Genomic DNA, 22,190 nt, shown 5'->3' with positions numbered 1-22,190 from the left:
TACTTGGTATCAAAGCTCAGGTTATGTGTTTTCAATGAAAAAAATGCTATTTGGAGCATAAAAAATTTACAAAGATTTTGAACCGTTGATTTTTCGAACCTTGATTCAGATCCATAGATATGTTTGGCATGATCGATTTACTAGGTATCATCACTCAGGTTATGTGATTTCAATGAAAAAAATGATATTTGGAGCATAAAAAATTTACAAAAATTTTGAACCGTTGATTTTTCGAACACATCTGTGGAGTCAGAATTTAAAAAGAAAAAAGAAAAAAAAAACGAAAACACTATTTAGCATGTTTGCATCGTTCCATAAACCAGATCCAGTACAATAATGTTTTTTAAATATTTTTACATTAGAAATTTTCGGATCGCAATCAAAATTGGGTAAAACCCAGGTCCGGTATGAAATCTCAGAAGGCTCCATATTCTAATCGGAATCTATGGTTCCAATCCGAATAGTCAATCGAGCCTGTTTCTTTATTACCAAATCCAGAACTTACGTGATCTGGTACAAGTTTGGATAGGGTCATGCTCAGCCATTTTACACACCTAGTCTGACCCAATTGATATGATATGGTGATATCTAAGTAGATAGGATCCACGTCATGAAAGCTGGATCCAATATGGTTGCAACCATAGCAAATCCATTTGCATATGGGCCTGGATCTACTGTGGGATCCCGAGGGTTTTATCTGGATCTGGACCTATCTTACTGAACTCACGATTTCCATCTGAATACAAACTGCCATACACATCAGGCTTGATCTTGATCTACTCACAAAAATCGTAATTTGAATTCTAATCCAAATCTGAAAAGTCAATTGACTGAATCCAAATCCAATTTGTTTACACATTCAATTTTATTTTAAGATCCATATCCGGGAATAAGGTTCCTGGTTGGGTTTGGAGGTTTGACCAATCAAAACCAATTTAAACTTGTTAGTCATTGTAGGGAAAGAAGTTAAGGGTGTGTTTGGATTTGTGGAAATTGATGAAGTTAAAATCCAATTTCATCAAACATTGGAAGGGATGGATTCTAATTCTACCAAATCCCACAAATCCAAATATAAAGAACTGGATATCATTGAGTAGGATTTTTTGGTCAATATTGCATATGATATTATGTAATTAGGTATGCCTAACCCCAGCTTTATCATAAAAAATGCAATTAGGGATTTAAACAGGTCGGACTCAATTCAGATTTATGCACTGCTAAATCCAGTCTAATTCAGATTTGTATTCAGTGTTTGATGGGAAAAGGTAATACCAAACAAGGATCTGAATCGCGAATAGGATGTGTCTTATATAGTCAGATTGGATTAGCCATCAGATTCAATTTTGGTTTGGACTTGAATTTGGATTTGGATACAGATGTGCATACCAAATGAGAATCCCATTATTAATTGGATGCTGCTTTGTTTAGTGAATCCAACAACTGGATTCAGATTCAATCAAATATCTGACCCAAACTCGACCCATTGACATCCCTAGATGTATATTGGGTTGACGTGGAACTTACTCAAGGTGTCAAGCATAGTGACAGAAGTTAAAAATGGCAACATATCGGCAGCTAAAAACTTGTTTTTTTTTTTTGGCAAAATCTCAGCAATAAAAAATAAATTTAAAATATAAAAAATAAAATTATTACAAGGAAATATAAATAAAAATATTCAAAAATAAAAAAACCACGTATTTATTCATGATAAATAGCCAATAAAAATATAAAATATCACATTTAAAACACGATATTTATGTTTTTGACAAAAACACAAGAAATTGAAAATATCATGAGAAATTGGTGTTTCTAACTTTGGGGTAATTTCTCATGATATTTTTGTGAGATTTTCATAAAACTCGCGATATTTGTCACTATGGTGTCAAGCCCCTCTGAGTGAAGTTCCTTATTTAGATGGTAAACCCCAGACCAAGGACTCCAGCTCGCAAATGACCCCGACCCCGATCATGATTTTATCATAGGTGCTAACTTGGGGAGTCGAGTGCAAGATGCTCAAGAGAGCTTAAGAACTTCCCAAGAGGTCACTCATCCCAGTTAGTTATGATTGGCTATGAAAAATAGTCCATGCGCTTATGGAAACATGAGGGCATGAGAACAAAAATTATCCCACAACCCGAATTTCTTTGGGAGGGGGGGTTGTTGATCCAGAAAATACTGAAAAGGTTCAATTATATCAAGAACAAATTAAAATGCGGATATGATCGAATGGTAAATTTCATGGTGAGCATGTAAAATAGAGTGTGCCAAAGGACAAGACAATCACGTCATATACAAACACATTCAAGAATTGATTGCCTAGAACTTGATTGCCTAGAACTTAATTGCCAAGGACTCTAATTCATATGTTTGGATTCTCTCATGGAATTGGCTTCCAATTCCACTAATTGTATTACATTATGGAAATTAAACGGATTTCATATTTTTTTCTATACAGAATTAAAGCTATATTGATTGGATAATTGGTGAATAATTATAAAAGGTTGGTTTTGTTGTGTAGATACTACAACTCCCCAAAGTGCATGTGGAGGCAATTGATTCTTATAATACCCTCTAGGTATGCAAATGGGTGTAATATGGGAATGTCATGTTTGACCCAACATGGATCCAATTATGAAAAGATCTAGATATGGATCTAGATCTGGATCTAGATCTGGTTTGGACCTCACAATAGAATTCCAGTTCTGGTTATGATATAAGGCCCTGCAGTAGGGTGTCAACGGGTCATTTTTTACCCAGACCAAACCCTATAGGGTCCGAGTATGGTAACAAATAGGTAGATTCAAAGGTCCGATTAATACATCACAATCAATTTGACCCGATTTCTTAAAAACCTTGTAATTTTTTATATTCTCTTGATATCCAAAAATGTAAATATCCGGCATTGTTAGGACCATTTTACCCTTCACAACTCTAGATTGAGGCTTTATTATGATAAAATTATACCACTTCTCGGCTAGGTCCAACTTTCACTTAAATCCAGAATCACAAGTTTTTTTATACGAAACTCACGAACTCACATAAATTTATTTGCACATTTTTTCGTGAAACTAAAACCAACAAAATTGCAAATATCTAATGCTTTTGCATATGGTTTCAGTTTTTTAAGTGAATATTCACGTATAACAACCCAAAGAACAATGAATGTAAGCAAATAGACATTCAAATGATATAAACATTCAAATGATTTTAAAATATATAAACATATAAATAATGACATTATATACAAATCATTCAAGAGTGCTTTCAATTTAAACATTCAAATCATTTAATAACATTTAATTGACTTTATATAAAAAATTATTCGTAGAAACATTCAATCAATCACATTCAAATGACTTTATATAAAAAATATTTAAATGACATTATATACAAATCAATGAGTTATAATGTTGATCTTCAAATACATAAGATAAAACAATCAAATGAATTTTTCTAGTTGAGGTTGTTGTGATTGTTGTAATCGTAACTCCTTGATAACCTTATTTGCGTTCTCAAGAAAGTCAACTTGAGTATATATCATATCCTCTTGAGTACGTATAATATTTTTTAGGATGCAGATTTTTTCAAGTGCAAGAGTCAACTCTCCATCTGATGCACTTACGATCTTTTTGTGCTTCTCTCCTTCCCGTGAAAGACCCCTTTTGTCATTGAAGAATATGCAACTTGTTGAGTGACTACAAAATCATCATTTATGGCACGTGTCATAGACACCAGACCGATGTCTTTGACGCCCTCGCACCAATCTTGAAGTTCAAAGTTGAATCTCGTGGGGTAATCTTTCGTGGCATGCGATAGAAATTTGCTAACCATGAGATGACTACTGGGTGATTGCTGAACAAACCCAAATTATCGAATGACTCAATTGGCCATTTAGCGCTCAACTTTGTTCATGTTATGCAACCAAATATCCTTCCTCGTAATACCCTTTGCCCTCACAACTACATTAGCATTCATCTCCTCCTCCAACGCGCCTTCATATGAGTACTAGTTTACCTATATTTCCTTTATAGTTAGGCTTATATACATATATTTGTTAGAAAAACATATGAAATATCAACAACAATACTTATTTTTGCCTTAGTCAGTATGCAAAGTGATGTAATGCATTCAACACGTGACATGCGAGGACCCATCAATCTTCAATCACGACCCTCTTTGTTAAATGACTGACTCTATATTGCAATACGTGAAAAATCATGGGCAACATCACACATCTAGGACTTCTTTATGGATATGTGCTCCCATATTCAAACCTACATAATAAAGATTAATATACAATGTGTATCAAAATAAAGTATGTAAGTATATGAATAACTATAAATCAAAAGTTTAGGTACAATGAAAGAATAAATACCTTAGAAACACCAACATCCTGTCAAAGTTTTTTCTTCCGCTCCTTATGCTATTCAAACTTTCATACACGTGTGCAAGTATGATTGCTCCTCATGCGTATTGATTAACAGGATTGAGGTTTTCCAACAGTTCGATGTACGATGCATGGACCAAATTTTTACTAGTATCGATGAATAAGTATGAGCTAAAGAAGTATATCAAGAATGCTCTCACCATCTTGTTCACCCTACTACCATTATTTTCTCTAACACACAGTAGTTTCACCTTAATCCTTCTTGCTTTATTGGGGTCATAGTAGCTCTTAAGCCATGAAAACTTGATCTTATTGCCTTTGAATGCATCATCATTTACTTGTAAATAAATATCACTTAATTGCTTGAAATCTCTTCACTATTATCCATTAACTAGCTCCCTATAGTATTTTAATCATTTTGTACAATGTCCTCCAATGTGATAGTCGTCTTAAGATCACTGAATTGGAATGTGTTGGTTGTGGGATTTCAAAACTGCACAACATCCTCTAAGAGAAAGTGATTGATGCTCCATGGTATAATATCCAAGAATTTATAAAAATGCATTTGATTCAACAACTCCTTTGCTTCTTACATTAGTGTTAAAAACTATTAGTATGCATGGTTCTAATTTTACCAATGCATGCAAAGGCTAACTCTTATGAATCAATTGACTAAGAATCCTGGAATCCAAATTAAGTTTACTGAAATAAATCAATTTCAATGAATAGTAACAACATTGAACTAGTCAATGATTTAATGTATATATGTATAGTAGCAATTTTAATTGTATTCATAGATAATAGTAATATATATTTTTATATATATTCTAATTTAATCAATAAAATCAGTCAGTTTCAATAAATTTTTATATGTTTCACAAATACATGATAAACTAATAAAAGTCAATTTCAATCAATAGTAATAGCATTAAACTAATCAATGATTAAATGTATATATGTATACTAGTAATTTCAATTTTAATTTCAATTACAATCATAAATAGTAGCAATATATATTAATCTAATCAATAAAATCAGTCAATTTTAATAGATTTTTACATATTTCACACATGACAAACTAATCAAAGTCAATTTTAATGAATAATAGCAACATTATTGAATGTTTATATGTATAATAGCAATTTTAATTTTAATTACATTCATAGATAGTAGCAATATATATATATCATAATTTAATCAATAAAATTATTTAATTTCAAAGAATTTCTACATGTCTTACAAATACATGGCAAACTAATCAAAGTCAATTTTAATGAATAGTAACATTAAATTAATCAATGATTGAATGCATATATGTATAGTAGCAATTTTATTTTCATTTTCAATTACATTCATAGATAGTAGCAATATATATATCAATGAAATCAGTCATTTTCAATAAATTTCTACATGTTTCACACATACATGACAAACTAATCAAAGTCAATTTCAATGAATAGTAGTAACATTAAACTAATCAATGATTTGATGTATATATGTATAGTAGCAATTTCAATTACATTCATGGATAGTAACAATACATGTCCATGAGTACCTAACATTCTTTTTCACTGTGACTTCTTCATCGAAACTTGCACTTTCACTTTCACACAAATAGCAACATCAGACTTATGAACAATGTTCGCATCCGATCCAGCCACATGACCCTCACTTACATCTACTTCTTGAGGAGGATCCACATTAACCTCAGCTCCATGGTCAGGTACCTCCTCTGCACTCTCACAATTGACCGCATCTCCATCTTCATTTATCCAGGCATTGAAATTAGCAACAACCTAAATGCCACCCAATGGGTCATCCTCCCCGTCCTTAGATGTTTTCATGATGGGAGGCAAGAATATGCCTATAAACTGCTCAACTTTTTCTGCACAATCTACCTTAGATATAAGCCACTTTGACATTTGTAGTTGTTGATTATACGCCAATTTAGGTTTTCCTTTCAACTCATTGTTTTAGCGCAATTGCATGTGATCACTCAAAGTAATTTTTTTGTGAAAAATGTTGGACACCCATATTTTTTATTTTGGATGTGGCTCTCTCTACCTATTTTTGCATACTAAGTCGTGTTTCCAAATTACCAGGATGACCCAATTCATAGTTCTTCGTTGACTTTTATTGTTGTACTACAACAATAGAAGATGATGTGGGTGTGGACCCCTTCGTTGTCTTCTTTTTATTAGCCATGTTGTATTAATAAAAAAATTAAAATTTTTCTATAATAACAAGCATTGCAAAAAACAAACAAATAATTTGTGTTTCAAAAAGCATTTAAAAAAAAAGAAACATTATGCTTACCAAAAATATTAAAAAAATATTTTATTAAAAAAAACCAAAAACATAAGAGAACATTGTTTGATTCCGTTAAACAAAAGGCAACAATGCTTGATTCAACCATTAAACAAAAGAAAACATTGTGTGTACCAAAAAAATACACCATCAATGGTTTAGCAGCTATGACGTGCCTCCTATAAATAGTTGCCAAAAATAGTTTATGGAAATAGTTGCGGGAAGGGAAGCAAGTTGGGGACAAAAGACAAAAAAAATCCTAGAGTATGCAAAAATAATCATGTTGGGGATCACAACGGGTTTATATATGATTCGAAAAAAATATTTTGCAAAAAATAAAAAATATCGCATATTTGTCATAATTGTGCAAATATTTAAGTACCATATTTGCGATATAAGGAGATTCACAAATTACTTTATGTGAGACCATGCAATATATATGAATAAGTAAGATATTTACGAATTTAGTGGTAAGTGGAATTTCACAGATAAATTTATGTGATTTTTTAAAGTATATGTAAAAAACTAGGATATTTGCGAATTTAGTAATAAGTTTCAGAGATAATTAAATTTATGTGATTTTTGGATGTATATGCAAAAAAGTATGATATTTACGAATTTTATGGTAAATGGAGTTTCACAAATAAATTTATGTGATTTCGTGGATGATAGGCAAAAGCGTAGGATATTTGTAATTTTGGTAGTTTTAGTTTCACAAAAAATTTATAAATAAATTTATGCAAGTTTGTGAGCCCCACATTAAAAAACCAACGATTTTGGATTTAAGTGAGAGTTGGACCTAACAGATGGGCAATACAATTTTATCACAATAAGGCATCAATTCACAATTGTGAAGGGTAAAAGGTCATAACAATGTCTAATATTTGTGATCTAAGACATCAATAGAATATAAAAAATTGCAGGGCTTTTAGGAAATCAAGTCAAATTATCATAAAGTAGGGTCATTTTCTATAAAAAAATCCACCAAAATAAATAACAAGCTCTATTACAACAAAATTCTTATAAAACAAAAATCCTACCAATATCAAACAAATAAAAGTGGAGTTTGTTTGTTTTTTTCACAAAAAGCCATCGTACATTCCAAGCTCAAAAATGTGGTATAGAACAAGAAGCCTGGAGGCTACTTTTTAACGAGACAGCAGGCAAGGCTCCAAGTTCAGAAGTGCTTTCTCAATCACCATTGAACGTAATAAAAGTGTAAAGGAAATAGTCAGCACCTCTTGGGACAATCTTATTCTAAGTAGGGTGTCAACCGGTCAGGTTTACCCGGACCCAACCCGTACCAAACTCTATAGGGTTCGGGTATGGTGATAAATATGAAGACCCGATTAAGACCCAGGTTCGGCCATGGAGCTGAGTATAGTTTGCAAAATTTTACACCAGACCCGAGGCTTGACCCGAGTTCCGATTAAGACCCGCAAATTTTCAATATAAAAATGATAAAAATATCATTTTATTGGGTATGGTTCATGTAGTTTTTATTGGGTCTGGGTATGACGTCTCTTATGGTGGGTCTGATTAGACCTGGGTCGGGACTCAATACGATACTCAAAAATTGGGTCCAGGTCTGGTTTCACCCCTGTCCAACCGACCCATTGACACCCCTAATTATAAACGTAGATATCTTCATATGTTCTAGCATTTTTCAAAAAAAATCAGCAACAAAAGAGGGTAAAAGAGATGACCTGATTTGGACCCAAATCTTTCCATTAGGTCTTGTTTGCATCTCAGGACAAACGCCACGTGAACAAAGCGTGTACAGTTTGTCCTAGACTTACCAGTCACACCCCCAAGGGTGCGATTGGTGCGTCTTGTGCACCTCTTTATAAAAGGCCTGAACATGACATGGTTTATCATGTCCTGAAAACCACACGCCCTACATATCAAACGCGGGACAACACCCAGGCATGGATCTGTCAGTCTCCACATGGGTGTGTCCCGCGTATCAAACAAATCTTTACATAACAATAGTTAGGCCTAGAAAAACTTGACCATGCCACGACCCTTTAGACTTAGCTCTGGTGAATGTTAATAGATTATTTTTTAATAAATACAAAATACCAAAAATTAATTGTTTGATATTATTTTAATAGTTTTATCACGATGTCACGTTATGATTGATATATAATAAATTATTATTATTTTTGGAACGATACAAAATGATTCACTTGAGTATCGGTATTGGAATCAGTGGCCAAACTATTCAGGGCTGATACCCATACCAACAACTGCTGCTTTGGTGCTTCCAGTTGTTATTTATTAGTTTTTATTTTATTTTTTTGTAAACCAACCAAACACTTGAAATACAAGTTTGGAAAAAATGTGTTTTTTGCGCCCACAAGGGCTTAGCTCATATGGTAGGGGCAACTTGTGAATGTAATCAAATTAGCGGGCTTTACAAGTTCGAAACCCACAGGCAGCATCCCTTGCCACAAGGTCGAAGCTAGGTGTACTCTCTAGTAGGCAGGGGGGACCTCAAGGGTTTTACCAATTAGGAGGCCAGCTAATGTGCGGTAGACGATGAGAGGGGCTCCCCGTCATTCAAACAGGCCCTTAGTGGTATTTTTTTCCACATATGACCTTCGAGATAATCTGCATGTTTTGTTTAGTGAAAAGCTCCCATGGATCATGTTTTTTGGGATTTAATGGATTTTTCAACAGTTGAAAAATCAATGGCCTACAATGTATAAATTTTTAATATTTAAAAATCTTATTTATGTTGAAAAAATACAATCTAAAGGTTGATTCCTATTATTTTGACCATGCTTAGCATGCCTATGAGGTCATGCTTGGTAAAGCAACTTTACCTATGAATACCTAACATGGCAAAAGTGCTTTACATTATTATTTTTTAATAAAACCATACGGCAAAAGTGCTTTAAGCGGTTTGGTTAGTGGGAATCATAGTCTTTTGAATGGTCTATGATACATAAACATGATTTTATGAGCTTTAAAAAATCAACTTGTAATATTCAAATTTTATTGATTCGATAAAGTCACATTATTTAAGTAAGAAACATGATCCAAGAGCTAGTTTATAACATTTGGGCCATGCTAAATCTAGCTATGGAGTTCCAATGCGCCCATAAAGCCTGTTTGATAGCTAGTTCTAGATTGGACAAAATGAAGAAACAAAATGAATAGAACACTCATTCTTTGTTCCATAACAAGGGTACAAAGTCTAACATTTGTTTCGATCATACATGGATGATGTGTTCTAAATGTCTGTTGTTTGATGGCGATGTGCAAACAACTTGGACAATCATGGATAATGCGTAGGATAATTTCATTTTGAATAATATGACCTAGTAAACCCATCATTTTACATGTTTTAACAAGTTTTTTATAGATTTTTACCTTGAATATGGATCTCGAATTGGATTTAAATACCATAACATAAAAAAAGTTTAAAATCTAAAATATCGGATTAGATTTTAAAACTAAAAAATGTTTAAAATTTGAGTATTTTGAAAAAAAATAAGAATTGATATTTTTTATATATAAATGATTTAATCAATGTCATATCACATCTAATTATACATCTAATTATGAAGGTTTATCGTAAAAATATGAAGCCTTAAAAGCAAATTATCAAATCCTATTAAATCATAAATGCTTAAAATACAATAATATATAAAACCCCTAATTCAAACCCTAACCAAAGAAAAAAAATATTAATCAAATTATAAAACCTTAAAATATAATAAAATAAACCATAAATAAACAAAAAAATCCTAAACTATAGGAACAAATCAAAGAATTAAATAAAAACCCCTCATTCAAACCCTAACCAAAGAAAAAAATCTAAAATCAAATTAACTAATCTTAAAATGCAATAAAATAAATTATAAATAAACCAAAAAACCTTAAACTATAGGAAAAAAATAAATAAATGAAAAATATCGTAATTCAAACCCTAACCAAATACAAGAAAATCCATAATCAAATTAACTATAAAAAGCTTTAAAACAATTTATTCAAAGCCCTATTCATAAAAAATTAAAGAAAAACTCTAATCAAATCAAAGAAAACCCAAATCAAATTAACTATAAAAAGCCTTAATTTAAAAAATTTGTTTCAAAAAACCCAATCAATGCAAAAAAAAACCTTAAATAGTATAAATCAATACAACAAAGAAGAAAAAGAATGAAGAAAAACGAACAAGTGAGAGAGACACAAAGACAGGAACGAAGAAGGGGAAGAAAGAAGGAAAGAGAGAGCGAGAGTTGTGGTAGGTCACCGGTGGCATTGTCGGCTGCTGGTGGCCTCGCCCGGCCTGCACAGGGGAGAGAGAGTTGGGGGCACTCCTTCCACCAACTTTTTTTTGTAACACCCCCGTTCCTTGTGTTCATGTTCTAAATGTAACATAAGGGGTATTGCCAAAATTACAATATTTTTTGGATGCGGTGGATGTGTTCTGTCCACCACATCCAAAGTTTGTTTTATCACTCTGATCCCTGTGTGATTTTCGTTCGAAATGGTACAGGAATAGGGGATGAAAGTTTAAAAAGGCAAAATATCTCAAAAAATTTGCAAAAATAAAAAAAAAACTTGCATTTTGGCAAAATATTGTTAATAAAAAAATTAATTATTGGAAATAAATACAAAAAAATTTAAAAAAAAAAAACACAAGTTTTTTTTTTTAGAAAAATATGAACATCACTTTAAAATGCAATATTTATGTTTTATGAAAAAATCATGATATTTTGAAAATATTACAAAAAATTACCTTTTAAACCTTTTGGGTAATTTCTTGCAATATTTTCATAAATGTTGTGATATTTGTCATACAGACTGCACCCATGATTTCTCGCTCATTCGGACAGTCAAGTTGACATGATCAATTATTTTCCATTTTTTATAAAATGGCTTGTACAATAAATCAAACTTGAGGGTATTTAAGTCATTTATGTAAGTACTCAATTGGAAGGAATGATTGCCCGTGAAATATAAATGAAAGAACAAAGGTTAAGTGTAAAAAATGAAAACAAGTGCCAGCTTTCTATAAATATCTGATAAGTGAGGTTGTTTTTTGTAAAATTACTCGAACGCCAGCTTTGCGCGATCGTTTTCAATGAAGTTCCTGGTTTTCGCTTCAAACGCGCAAAGCGCCAAACGCTGCCTTCCTCTTCTCTTCGCCTTCTGCAACTCATCCCTCTCTCCTTCTCCATAAATATCCTCGACCCCGTCGAGCTCCCCAGAAATTTCCGCTCGGGGGTTCCTTCCCGAGCAAGCCTTTTCGGGATCTTGACTCGGAATTCCTTCCCTTTTCCGATCCCAATTCTCTCTTCTCCGGCGGCCGCCGCCGTCGTCTGTGGTTCTGATCAGTGAGAGCAGGGGTATTAGCGTTTTTTACAATCCCGATAGAGATGGCTTCGAAGGATCAGAAAGGGTTCTTCTCATCCATCGCATCCAGCCTCTCCAATTTGGGTAGCGCGATGCACAAATCCGTCAACGGGTACGCCGTCTCTCTCTCTCTCTCTCGTTCGCGGTTATTCGGGATTTTGATTGCTAATCTATATTTTTGTTTGTGTTATCGTTGCGTTCGATTGGTTGTCTGACCTAGTTTTGATGTGAATTTGTTACTCGGTAATCGCGTTGTTGGTATGGGCGTTTTCTGTGGTTTTCTGGATTTTTGAGGGAGAATCGAGTGGGATTACGCAAAATCTTGTCCTGTTGAATGATCCATGCGCCTTTTTGCGATGAGATCGGACCTTAAATATCAAAGATTCGCGACAAATCAAAATCGCATTTTCCGTGGGTGTTGGTACTTCTGAGGCGAAAGAGATCAAAACGTCGTAACTGATTTTAATTCGAATTACTGTATTTTTATGTGGGTATTTGGATGTATCAATGCATAGAAGCTTTGCGGAGTTCAGGATTGAGTTAGCGTGCAAGGATTCGCTTGATCTCTGGCGAATATCTTCATAATTCTGGTCCTGATCGGGATTGGGATCTGTTCTCGCATCCTAAGTGTGTCGCCAATACGGGTTTGCATTTACAAATGTTACGGAGTCTGTTGGATGAAGCTTTGCATAGCAGTTTAATCTTCCATTGTGACTTTTATGACGAGATTCTTTTGGTCTCTATTCTTGATTGTTGTTTTTATTTAGGAACAATCCATGATACATCTATTTTCGCTCGAGCTCTTCGGAGTTTGTATGGTGGATATCTTCAGAGATTTTTCCTCACCATATTTGTCTTCCCCTCGATAATTACGGTGTTTGCACAGGATAGTGTCGTATCGTGCTCCATTGTGTCAATGTTGTATATTAATTGGCATTGCACACCCCTTTTTCTGCATGTAATTTCGTTTAGAGTTGGGATGTGGTTAAGGGCTGAAATAATCTTTGAGTTACTTGGCTGTAATGTTCCCTGAGTAGCACCAATCGGGTGACCATTCAATTGCTGCAGTCTGGTGCTGTGAACTTTATTGATTCACCATTTTCAACAATTTATTCAAACTATTGCTTAGTTACCATGTGCATAGCTTCTTTTCTACTCTCGATTTTTTTCTAATAGGCGATTAGAGACAGCATACTAAGTAATGGATGACTTTTATGGGACGGCTTTTATGAGATAAAGGCATGGTTGTGATCACGTTAGCATCATCAGAAATTTTGTGCTATACATTGTACATATGTGTTTTTTAAAATGCACACTTATTTTATGGAGGTTAAGTGGGTCTTGTTTTGGAGGGAAACAAAAAGTCAAATACACTTTTTAAAAAGTGATATGGTGCTTTAATACTTTGAATTTGAAAAGCGAGTGACTTTTTTGGTCCCAAAAAGTAACAATATATATTAAAAGTGCCAATACTTTACAACACGTTTGATTCAAGGACATCCCTGGACAAGGACGTGGTGTCCTGTCCTGTCCACCAGTATCCCTGTCCAAGGCTCTCCGTCGACACTTTTATGTTTTTTTGAAGGAAAAGTTTTATAGGACGACTATTAGGCCAGCTTTACTATATGGTACATAATGTTGGGCTGCCAAGAGACATCATATTCAAAAAATGAGTGTAGCTGAGATGCGTATGCTTAGATGGATGTGTGGAAATACAATAAAAGATATGATTCGGAACGAGGAGATACGTAAGAAGGTAGGCGTTGCATCCATTGAAAGTAAGATGAGAGAGAAACGTTTACGGTGGTTTGGACATATTCGGCGAAGGCCTAATGATGCTCCAGTTAGAAGGATGGAGAAATGGGAAAATATATTAGTTAAAAGAGGTCGGGGTAGGCCTAGGAAGACTTGGATGGAGATGATAGGAAAGGATATGAATGCTTTGAACCTCACCGAGGACATAGCATTGGATAAAAATGATTGGAGGAGAAGGATTCATGTGGAAGACCCAGAATGATTTTCTTTTTGGTTCATATCGCCGACCCCAATTGTTTTGGGATGAAGGCGTAGTTGTTGTTGTTGTTGTGTCTAGGGGTGTCCTGTCCTCCCATATTCTAGGGAGGAGGGCGGAACTCCCACGGACACCAAAAAGCATCCCAGAGGGATGCACAGAATGTGGTGTCCCACGCCTTTGGGCATCCTGCGTTTGCATGGGTGTGTGGGCCCCACATGATGCGTGGATGGTGGACACCACTATCCGTGCAATCAAACATGCACTTAAGGGTCTTTTGGGCATTTTAATCAGTTGAATGCTGCTAACATGCTAACATTAATATAATTGGTTTGCCTTTAGATAAAACCTATACGTGTACCTATACATATGTATGTATATATTATCCTATGGTTGTCTTGATATATTCTCTTTTCTACATACCATCATTAAGAACTAGGTTTCAAAATGCCTTTTTACGAATCTTTGATTGCAATTGTTCATTAAAACTATTATTCGTAATATGGTTCTTGCCTACTTCTTGAATATGGCACTTAATTCTTTGATTGACTGGTTCTTTTTAACAGTGACTTATAAATATGTATATTTTGTCCTTAGGTTGCTCGGATATGAAGGACTAGAAGTTATAAATCCTGAAGGGGGTAAAGAAGATGCCGAGGAGGAAGCTCAGAGAGGGAGATGGAAACAAGAGGTGCATTATTGTTATTTAATATTTTTTCTATCCAGTGATTCAATACTTCAATTATGGACCAGTTGTCATGTTTCTGTGATTCTGTGAAAGAACATTGTAGATTTCAACAGATTGCTAGATATACCTCCACAAGTCATGAATGATAAAAATTAAATTGTTGATATATATATATATATATAGGAGAGAGAGAGTTTTTCATTTGTATGGATTTGTTGGTCCCAACGGAAAAAGAAAGAAAACTGCAACTGTCAATTCTGTGGACATTGAGAATTTTATAAATTTCTTTATACATGTCTGAAGATTTAGTCTTTCTACGTGACAAAAGTTTTAGGCTCCTGTCTGGATTGAGTCCTTAATATGGTCATTAGTTGCTGTGTTGGGTTTTATCTGTCCTGTTCCTTCATAGTGCCAATGCTTGCTATTAAACCATCAATGTAGGGCTCAACAATAGGTCCATTTAGCCATGTTATTGTATGAGCAGAACAAATGATTGAAATGAGGCCACTGTTGTAAATTTCATGAGGCAGGGCATAGGCTTGTTAGATGTAAGCGTCATAAACATCTAACCAAACAATTTAGAAAATGGTGAAATAATGTATTTTCTCTGTTGGTATTTAAGCAGTAAAATTGCTGTCTCTGCATCTGATGGAACTCAAATTATGGGTGTTTCTTAGTCAGCACACGTTGTTCCTACTTTGTGAACATCAATAGAATGAAATATGAAATGTGTGAGCTTAAGGGTCATCCAGTGAAGTTCCACCCTCTTTGCAGCTTCTCCATTTGATATCTTTTGCAGAATCAGACTGTTGATTTGTAGCTTGCTTGTTTTTCTTCCACATGCTTTCACCCTTCCCCTTGCAGTGGTTACATGGGCTGTTAATATGATATTGAAGGCAATATTTAAAGTTTTGAAGAGACAAAAGTTGTCTCTGAGCACTTGATTGAGGAGCTGACAAGCTTGAGTCGATATAAAGACTATAACCAGACTATAACCAAATTGGCATTGATGATGTTTTGTCTAATACCATTTTATGGTTTGTTACTTTGTTTAGTGATGTGAGTGCATGTTTTTATGTTTTGATGTTGCAGAGTATTTTCTTTTACTTTCACTTCCACACTTGTAAAAAATGCATGCTGATTTCTTGTTTTAGTCATTATCTTTTGCTGGTTTTATACTCTTAACTAATTTGGTTCTTTAAATTATTAGCAATCTTTATCACTGCACCTTTTGGAGGATTTCTGCAAGTCCCTCCGCTGTTGCTTATAAACCTTGTGTCACTAAACAGAAAACTTGCTTTATAGGAACGGGAAAGCTATTGGAAGATGATGCAGAAGTATATCGGTGCAGATATTACATCATTGGTAACACTTCCTGTTATCATTTTCGAGCCAATGACAATGATCCAGAAAATGGCTGAGGTGAATATTGTGCTGGTTTTGAACTGGATTCTATCTAGCAGTGTTTTCGTTTATGATGCTTGTTGATTTATGTGCACAGGGATGCACTTTTTTTATTCTTTTCATAAATTTTGAAATTCAAAATGGTTGCTGCAGTTAATGGAGTATTCTAGCTTGTTAGACCAGGCAGATGAATGTGAGGACCCTTATATGCGGTTGGTCTATGCTTGTAAGAGTGCTCTTCTGAGGTTTCCTTCCTTTTTTCGGTTGAAATTATATTCGTTTGGTACTGTCCTGGAACTCACTCATTATTTTTTCAGCATCATGGGCAATTTCTGTGTACTTTGCATATCAACGAACCTGGAAACCTTTCAATCCCATTCTTGGAGAGACTTATGAAATGGTTAATCATGGAGGAATTACATTCATAGCAGAGCAGGTTTGTGATCCATCATGCTTGTTTTCTTCTTTCCTCGCTTCCTTATTTGCTATATCACAGGGATACAAGCACCAATACAGGGTACGATAAGGGTATAAAGGTTACAACATGAATTTCTGAAAAGATGGGTGCACACTGCACACTCATACACACACATACACTTATACAAGCTACATCTAAATATGAAGTTATGGACTAACTCAGGAACACTTACCATACAGGCTCTTGTGTTGAGCATTGAAAACTAAAAGAACCTGAAGACAAAAAAAAAGGCAAAATGGACAAAGTTATTGGCCAGGTCCAAAAATTGGACCATTTTGTTTGGTGCTTGTTGATTGCACCTGTCTGCTTGTTGAATCCTAAAGTATATATAAAAAACTTGGACAAAATTGGCTAAGTTCACTTATCGAATCCAAAAGTGCATAGAATTGGTCGATCCAATGTTGGCTGACTTTAAATATTGGACAAATATGGTTGGCTGTTGTTGATCACATTGACTCTTTGCTGATCCATGCTCGGCTGCAGCCACAGCTGTACCTGAACCTGTACCCTGGTTGCTTTCTGTTGGCATGGGTACTTTGCCCTTCGAATAGTGTCTATGTTACATAGCTTTCTGGCTGTGTTGTTTTAGAAAACAAGTTTGTAGTAGTTTCTTTGTAAGTTGTCTCATGTTGGACAATTCAATTGTTATCATTTTGGTTTGGTTCTGTAATGACAGTATCTTTCTGATGTTTCTTAAGTGAATATTGACGTATTTTGTTGAACAGGTAAGTCATCATCCTCCCATGAGTGCTGGGCATGCTGAAAATGAACATTTTACTTATGATGTATCATCCAAGTTAAAGACAAAATTTCTGGGAAACTCGGTGGATGTTTACCCTGTTGGAAGGTAAATTCTACATGCCTAGCTCCTCCCTCTAGGAATATCGATCTGCCTATTCAGTCCTTCCATTTTAGATGCCATGAGTTGGGGTGGACAATGGGCCAGGCTGCTCGATGGACCAAGCCGACCCGGCCTGCCTTGGGCTCGGTTTGGGCCAAGGTTTTAGGCCGGGGCCCATTAGGTACCGAGCTGAAACCCGGCCCATTATATACGTTGGCTGGGCTTGGGCCGGACCGCGGGCTACCGGCCTGGCCCGATGGGCTTGAGTTATTTATTAATATAAAAATTAAAATTAAAAATAATAACTATTGCATAGTAACTTGGTAACTATTACTATTTACCTAATTAGTTACATTAATTTTATGAAACTAGAAAGATAATTAATTGGGTGCATGGGAAGTTAAAAACTTGTTAATTATTACTATTTGCAAATGAATTTGGGTCGGGTCGGACCGGACCCGACCCACTTCACATTGGCCCGTTGGGCCAATGGGCCAGGCCATGGCTTCTCTTCAAACCCGAGCCCATTTACTAACGGGCCGGGACACACTTAAAGCCCGGCGGGCCGAACTCTAAACGGGCCCGGGCCGGCCCGATGCCCACCCCTAGCCATGTGTGTTTTATTCTGTCGCAATTTGTGGTGGTTATAAATTATTTTAGAGGAAAATATTTATCAAACAAGGGCAGAGGGTTGGAACTATCACTCCCAAAGAATGTAACAAGAAAAGAAGAAGCACAAAGAAAGGTTAATGTAATTGTTAGGAAGATAATTTGTGGCCATGCAACAACTGCCTTTTATGTTAAGCCTAAACCTGCCATGCAGTGAATGTTGAAGTTCCCTTCGGCAGCAATCAGTTATTGGGGTTTTGGAATATGCAGGAGTTAGGAAATTTATTGTTTAATTTCCACTTGCCTACACTGGTTTTGAATGCAATTTATTACTCTGCAGGCTCCAAACTGCCCTTACTCCCATATCACCAGTATTTGTTACACTGGCTGTTAGTAATAATTTTCATGGATGTTAAGGAGGAAGAAGCTTTTAGAGAGGAAGTTGTTTTACCAATCCTTTTCTCATAGTGTGGAGGCTGCACACTTCTTTTTTTATTAGTAATAAAGAAGCCCTAATTGTCTGGTACACAAAAGTCAACACAATGATAATTATTTACAACAATGCCACTCCAAGGCATATTACAAAAGAGGCATAGAGAATACATGTGAAACAAAGAAACACCAAATGAATAACTGAAATAAAGAATATATGAAATGAGTTCAGCCAATCCATGATGGGTAGCGCAGGAAGATGTAAAAGATGAAAACGCCTCTACTCCATTAATACCTGATTCTCAACAGTTAGGACTTAAGGAATCTGATGCAATTTCTTATAAATAAATTTGGTTAGGTAGTTCTATTGCTTGACTTGTTTTCTCCTAATGTTACTTGTTACTTTTGCATCCTTGTCATGCAACTAGGATCCTCCTTTTATCATGGAAAGGAAAGTTGAGAATAATACTAAATCAACTTCACTTATTACTTCATAACTATTTATCACCCTAAACTCTGCAAGTAGATGCATTACAAATAGTGCTTCACTGTCTTGTCGTTGTTAATTTATTTCAACTTTACAGTATGAGTTATCAGTATATGCCAGATACCGATGCTTTTTTATTTTTGGATTGGCAAGCCAGGGGTTAACCCCCATGAAATTCGATCCGGGACCCCTTGGTTATGATTGCATGACCTAACCGTCCATCTGTCTTATTCAATCCAATATCGATGCATGTTTCCAAGAAAAAGAAAACAATTTTTTTGACTTAGTGTTGAGCAATAATTTTTTGTCTGATTTCTGTTCTTATATTTCATTACATGCAGAACACGTGTAACCCTGAAGAAAACTGGTGTGGTTCTAGATCTGGTTCCCCCTCCAACCAAAGTTAACAATCTCATATTTGGGCGAACTTGGGTTGATTCACCAGGGGAGATGATCATGACAAATTTAACCACTGGGGACAAAGCTGTGCTGTATTTTCAACCATGTGGATGGTTTGGGTATGATTAAATTTTTATGCTTCTATTGGATGTATATTTTGAAAGTTAAAAGCCAACTTGGAGAAGTTTGTTCAGACTCAGACAGCCTTTTATGTAGCCTTTTAATGGTTGGGACTACCTTGGGTGTGTTTTATGTCTTTTTTTGGAATATGTCTATGAATGTAAAAACATGTTGGAATCACATAGTAAGAGGTCTTAACCATCCTTGATTAATTCTGTCCCTTTTGTCTTGACCATTCTTGATTAAGTCCGTCACTTTTGTTTCTCATTTTTTGGTAAATGCCTTCACATGGTTGGTAGCTTATTAGAATTGGTATATATTTGCAGTTCTGGTCGTTATGAAGTGGATGGATATGTCTATAATGCTGATGAGGAACCTAAAATTTTAATGACTGGAAAATGGAATGAATCCATGAGTTATCAGCATTGTGACCTAGAAGGAGAGCCTCTTCCTGGCACAGAACTGGAGGAGGTAAATTTTATTGTCAAGGTTTCTATTCATTCACATGCTTAGCATTTCACCTTGTTGCATGATAATATGTAGTTTGTTTCTCTCTGTTAAAGCAACTTCATACATTATTTGGCATTCACCGAAGAAACACTTGTCTTTGGATATGCTATCAGCCAAGAAATCGAAATTGTTAGAGGAAATAAAACTTTATCAAGTTGCTTCACTGATCAACTAACTTGGATGATTCTTTTACTTGGGCTCATTAGATTAGTGCAACAAACCTCCATTAGAAAAGCTTGGGGTGTAATTTTCCCTGTTGTGGAAATTTGTTATAGGTATGGAGAATTGCAGCAGTTCCAGAGAATGACAAATTCCAGTACACATATTTTGCACATAGAATTAACAGTTTTGACACTGCTCCAAAGAATTTGCTCACATCGGACTCTCGATTACGTCCTGATCGCTATGCTCTTGAAATGGGTGATGTATCAAAAGCTGGTGCAGAAAAGAGCAGGTATGCTGCTTTACATGTTGATATCATTAAATTGCTATCAGGAGATTAAAGATAGAATCTTCAGTCAATATCACATAGATGATGATTATTGATCTCTTTATTGCTATTTTCCATGATACTGGGTACTCTACTACAAAGTTATCTACTTATTCATGGTTAAGATAATTGTGACTGCTAGAGAATTATGCATCTGTGGATAGATGGTTTCAGTTAAGTATCATCCTGTGCATGATCTGTAACGTCTGAGACATTATTATTCTTTTAGTTTGGAAGAGAGACAAAGAGCTGAAAAGCGGAACAGAGAGGCCAATGATGACAAATTTATGCCAAGATGGTTCAGTCTAACAGGAGAAGTCACTCAGACTCCTTGGGGAGAATTGGAAGTTTATGAATACAATGGAAAATACACAGAACATCGTGTTGCAATTGAGAGCTCAGGTAGCAGTGTTGAAGTTGATGTGAAGTCTATTGAGTTCAACCCCTGGCAGTATGGTACATTGTCTGTGTAATAAATGTATTTTATGTATGCCTCTTTTCTTTATTTGCTCCCAATTACTATTGGGTGTATATTTTTTTGTTTTTACCTTCTATATGGTAGTTGGAGCATGGTTGTCAATGTGATGTTAACAACTTTCATTCCTATATTTATATCAGGGATTCTCAGGAAATGTTATTGTTTTCATCAAGTTCTTTGAACTTCTTTGTCTACTCACCAGGTATTGGGGTGTCACGAACTATTCTGTGATTCCCACCAGGTACTGGACCTAAGTTTCATTAACTTGTGGCATGTTTCAGTTGAAGAGGCCCAAGTATAGGGTTCCCAAAAGAACAGAGAACTTATATAAGCACAGGGATTTCTACTCCTTGAAGAAGAAGTAGGAATGTGTTCCAGCAAAAAGCTAAAGCCACTCATGAGTTAGATTGCAAGTTTTTTGGATTATTATCAACTTTTTTGACAGGAATATATGTTCCAAACTTAAAGTACTTCTTTATGAATATTCTATGTATACTGCATCTTAATTTGCTTCAGAGAATGGAAATTGGTTTAAAAGTGTTGAACCATGCCAAATATTTAAAACAATTGGAATTCTAAATGTCGAGTAAGTGTGTATGTCCATTCATGAATTTAGTGAAAAATGGACTTATGCAAAATCTTTAAGGCAATTTAAGTTTTAAATGTCAACTACTCTTGCTTCCATGCATAAATGTTGTGTGAAACAACTATCCAATATGAGGAGCAGTATTAGTAGTTTTAGATGTCATATATCAATTAAGGAGTCATATCCTGTGTGATTCTTATCCATAATGCAGTGTTACTAATTGAAGTCCTGAAAAGTTTAATTGCTTTCTCTCCACCAAATTGTATGGAGCCCCTAGGGACGCTAAGTATCCATCTTGATGAGGGTGGCTACTGGCTAAGGTTGGTGCTGGAGGCTATCATATTTTTGTATGTCAAACTTGCCCCAGGGATACTGATGAGTTAGGCAAAGAAATTGTGCTTCCTTGAAATCTCAAAAATTTCTGATAAGAATCTTGCTTGACTTTCTCTAGTTTTAGTACTAATGTCGAGCTTGGGCTATCTATTATGCTTGTTTAGATAGGCGAGCAGGAATCAGCAGCCATCTATGTCACATGAGTGTGTGTGTGTACTATAGTGTGTGTACTATAGTTGAAACTGGACTTTGTTAGGGTTAAC

General features: G+C 35.1%; 1 protein-coding gene across 1 annotated transcript; it reads left to right on the top strand.

The window, feature by feature from the left end:
- The first annotated feature begins 11,815 nt into the window (after nt 1-11,815).
- LOC149828256 (oxysterol-binding protein-related protein 3C-like) lies at nt 11,816-21,162 on the top strand. Its single transcript, XM_090017480.1, has 10 exons — nt 11,816-12,173; nt 14,670-14,763; nt 16,066-16,182; nt 16,318-16,390; nt 16,482-16,600; nt 17,368-17,489; nt 19,353-19,529; nt 19,857-20,001; nt 20,316-20,494; nt 20,760-21,162. Exons 1-10 carry the CDS (start codon nt 12,085-12,087, stop codon nt 21,001-21,003), a joined length of 1,359 nt encoding a protein of 452 aa, XP_089873606.1. The 5' UTR covers nt 11,816-12,084; the 3' UTR covers nt 21,004-21,162.
- The last annotated feature ends 1,028 nt before the right edge of the window (nt 21,163-22,190 follow it).

The sequence above is a fragment of the Nuphar pumila genome, chromosome 9 (assembly GCF_984573655.1).
Source record: "Nuphar pumila chromosome 9, dmNupPumi1.hap1.1, whole genome shotgun sequence".
NCBI lineage: Eukaryota > Viridiplantae > Streptophyta > Magnoliopsida > Nymphaeales > Nymphaeaceae > Nuphar > Nuphar pumila.
This window is presented reverse-complemented; position numbering and strand designations above follow the sequence as displayed.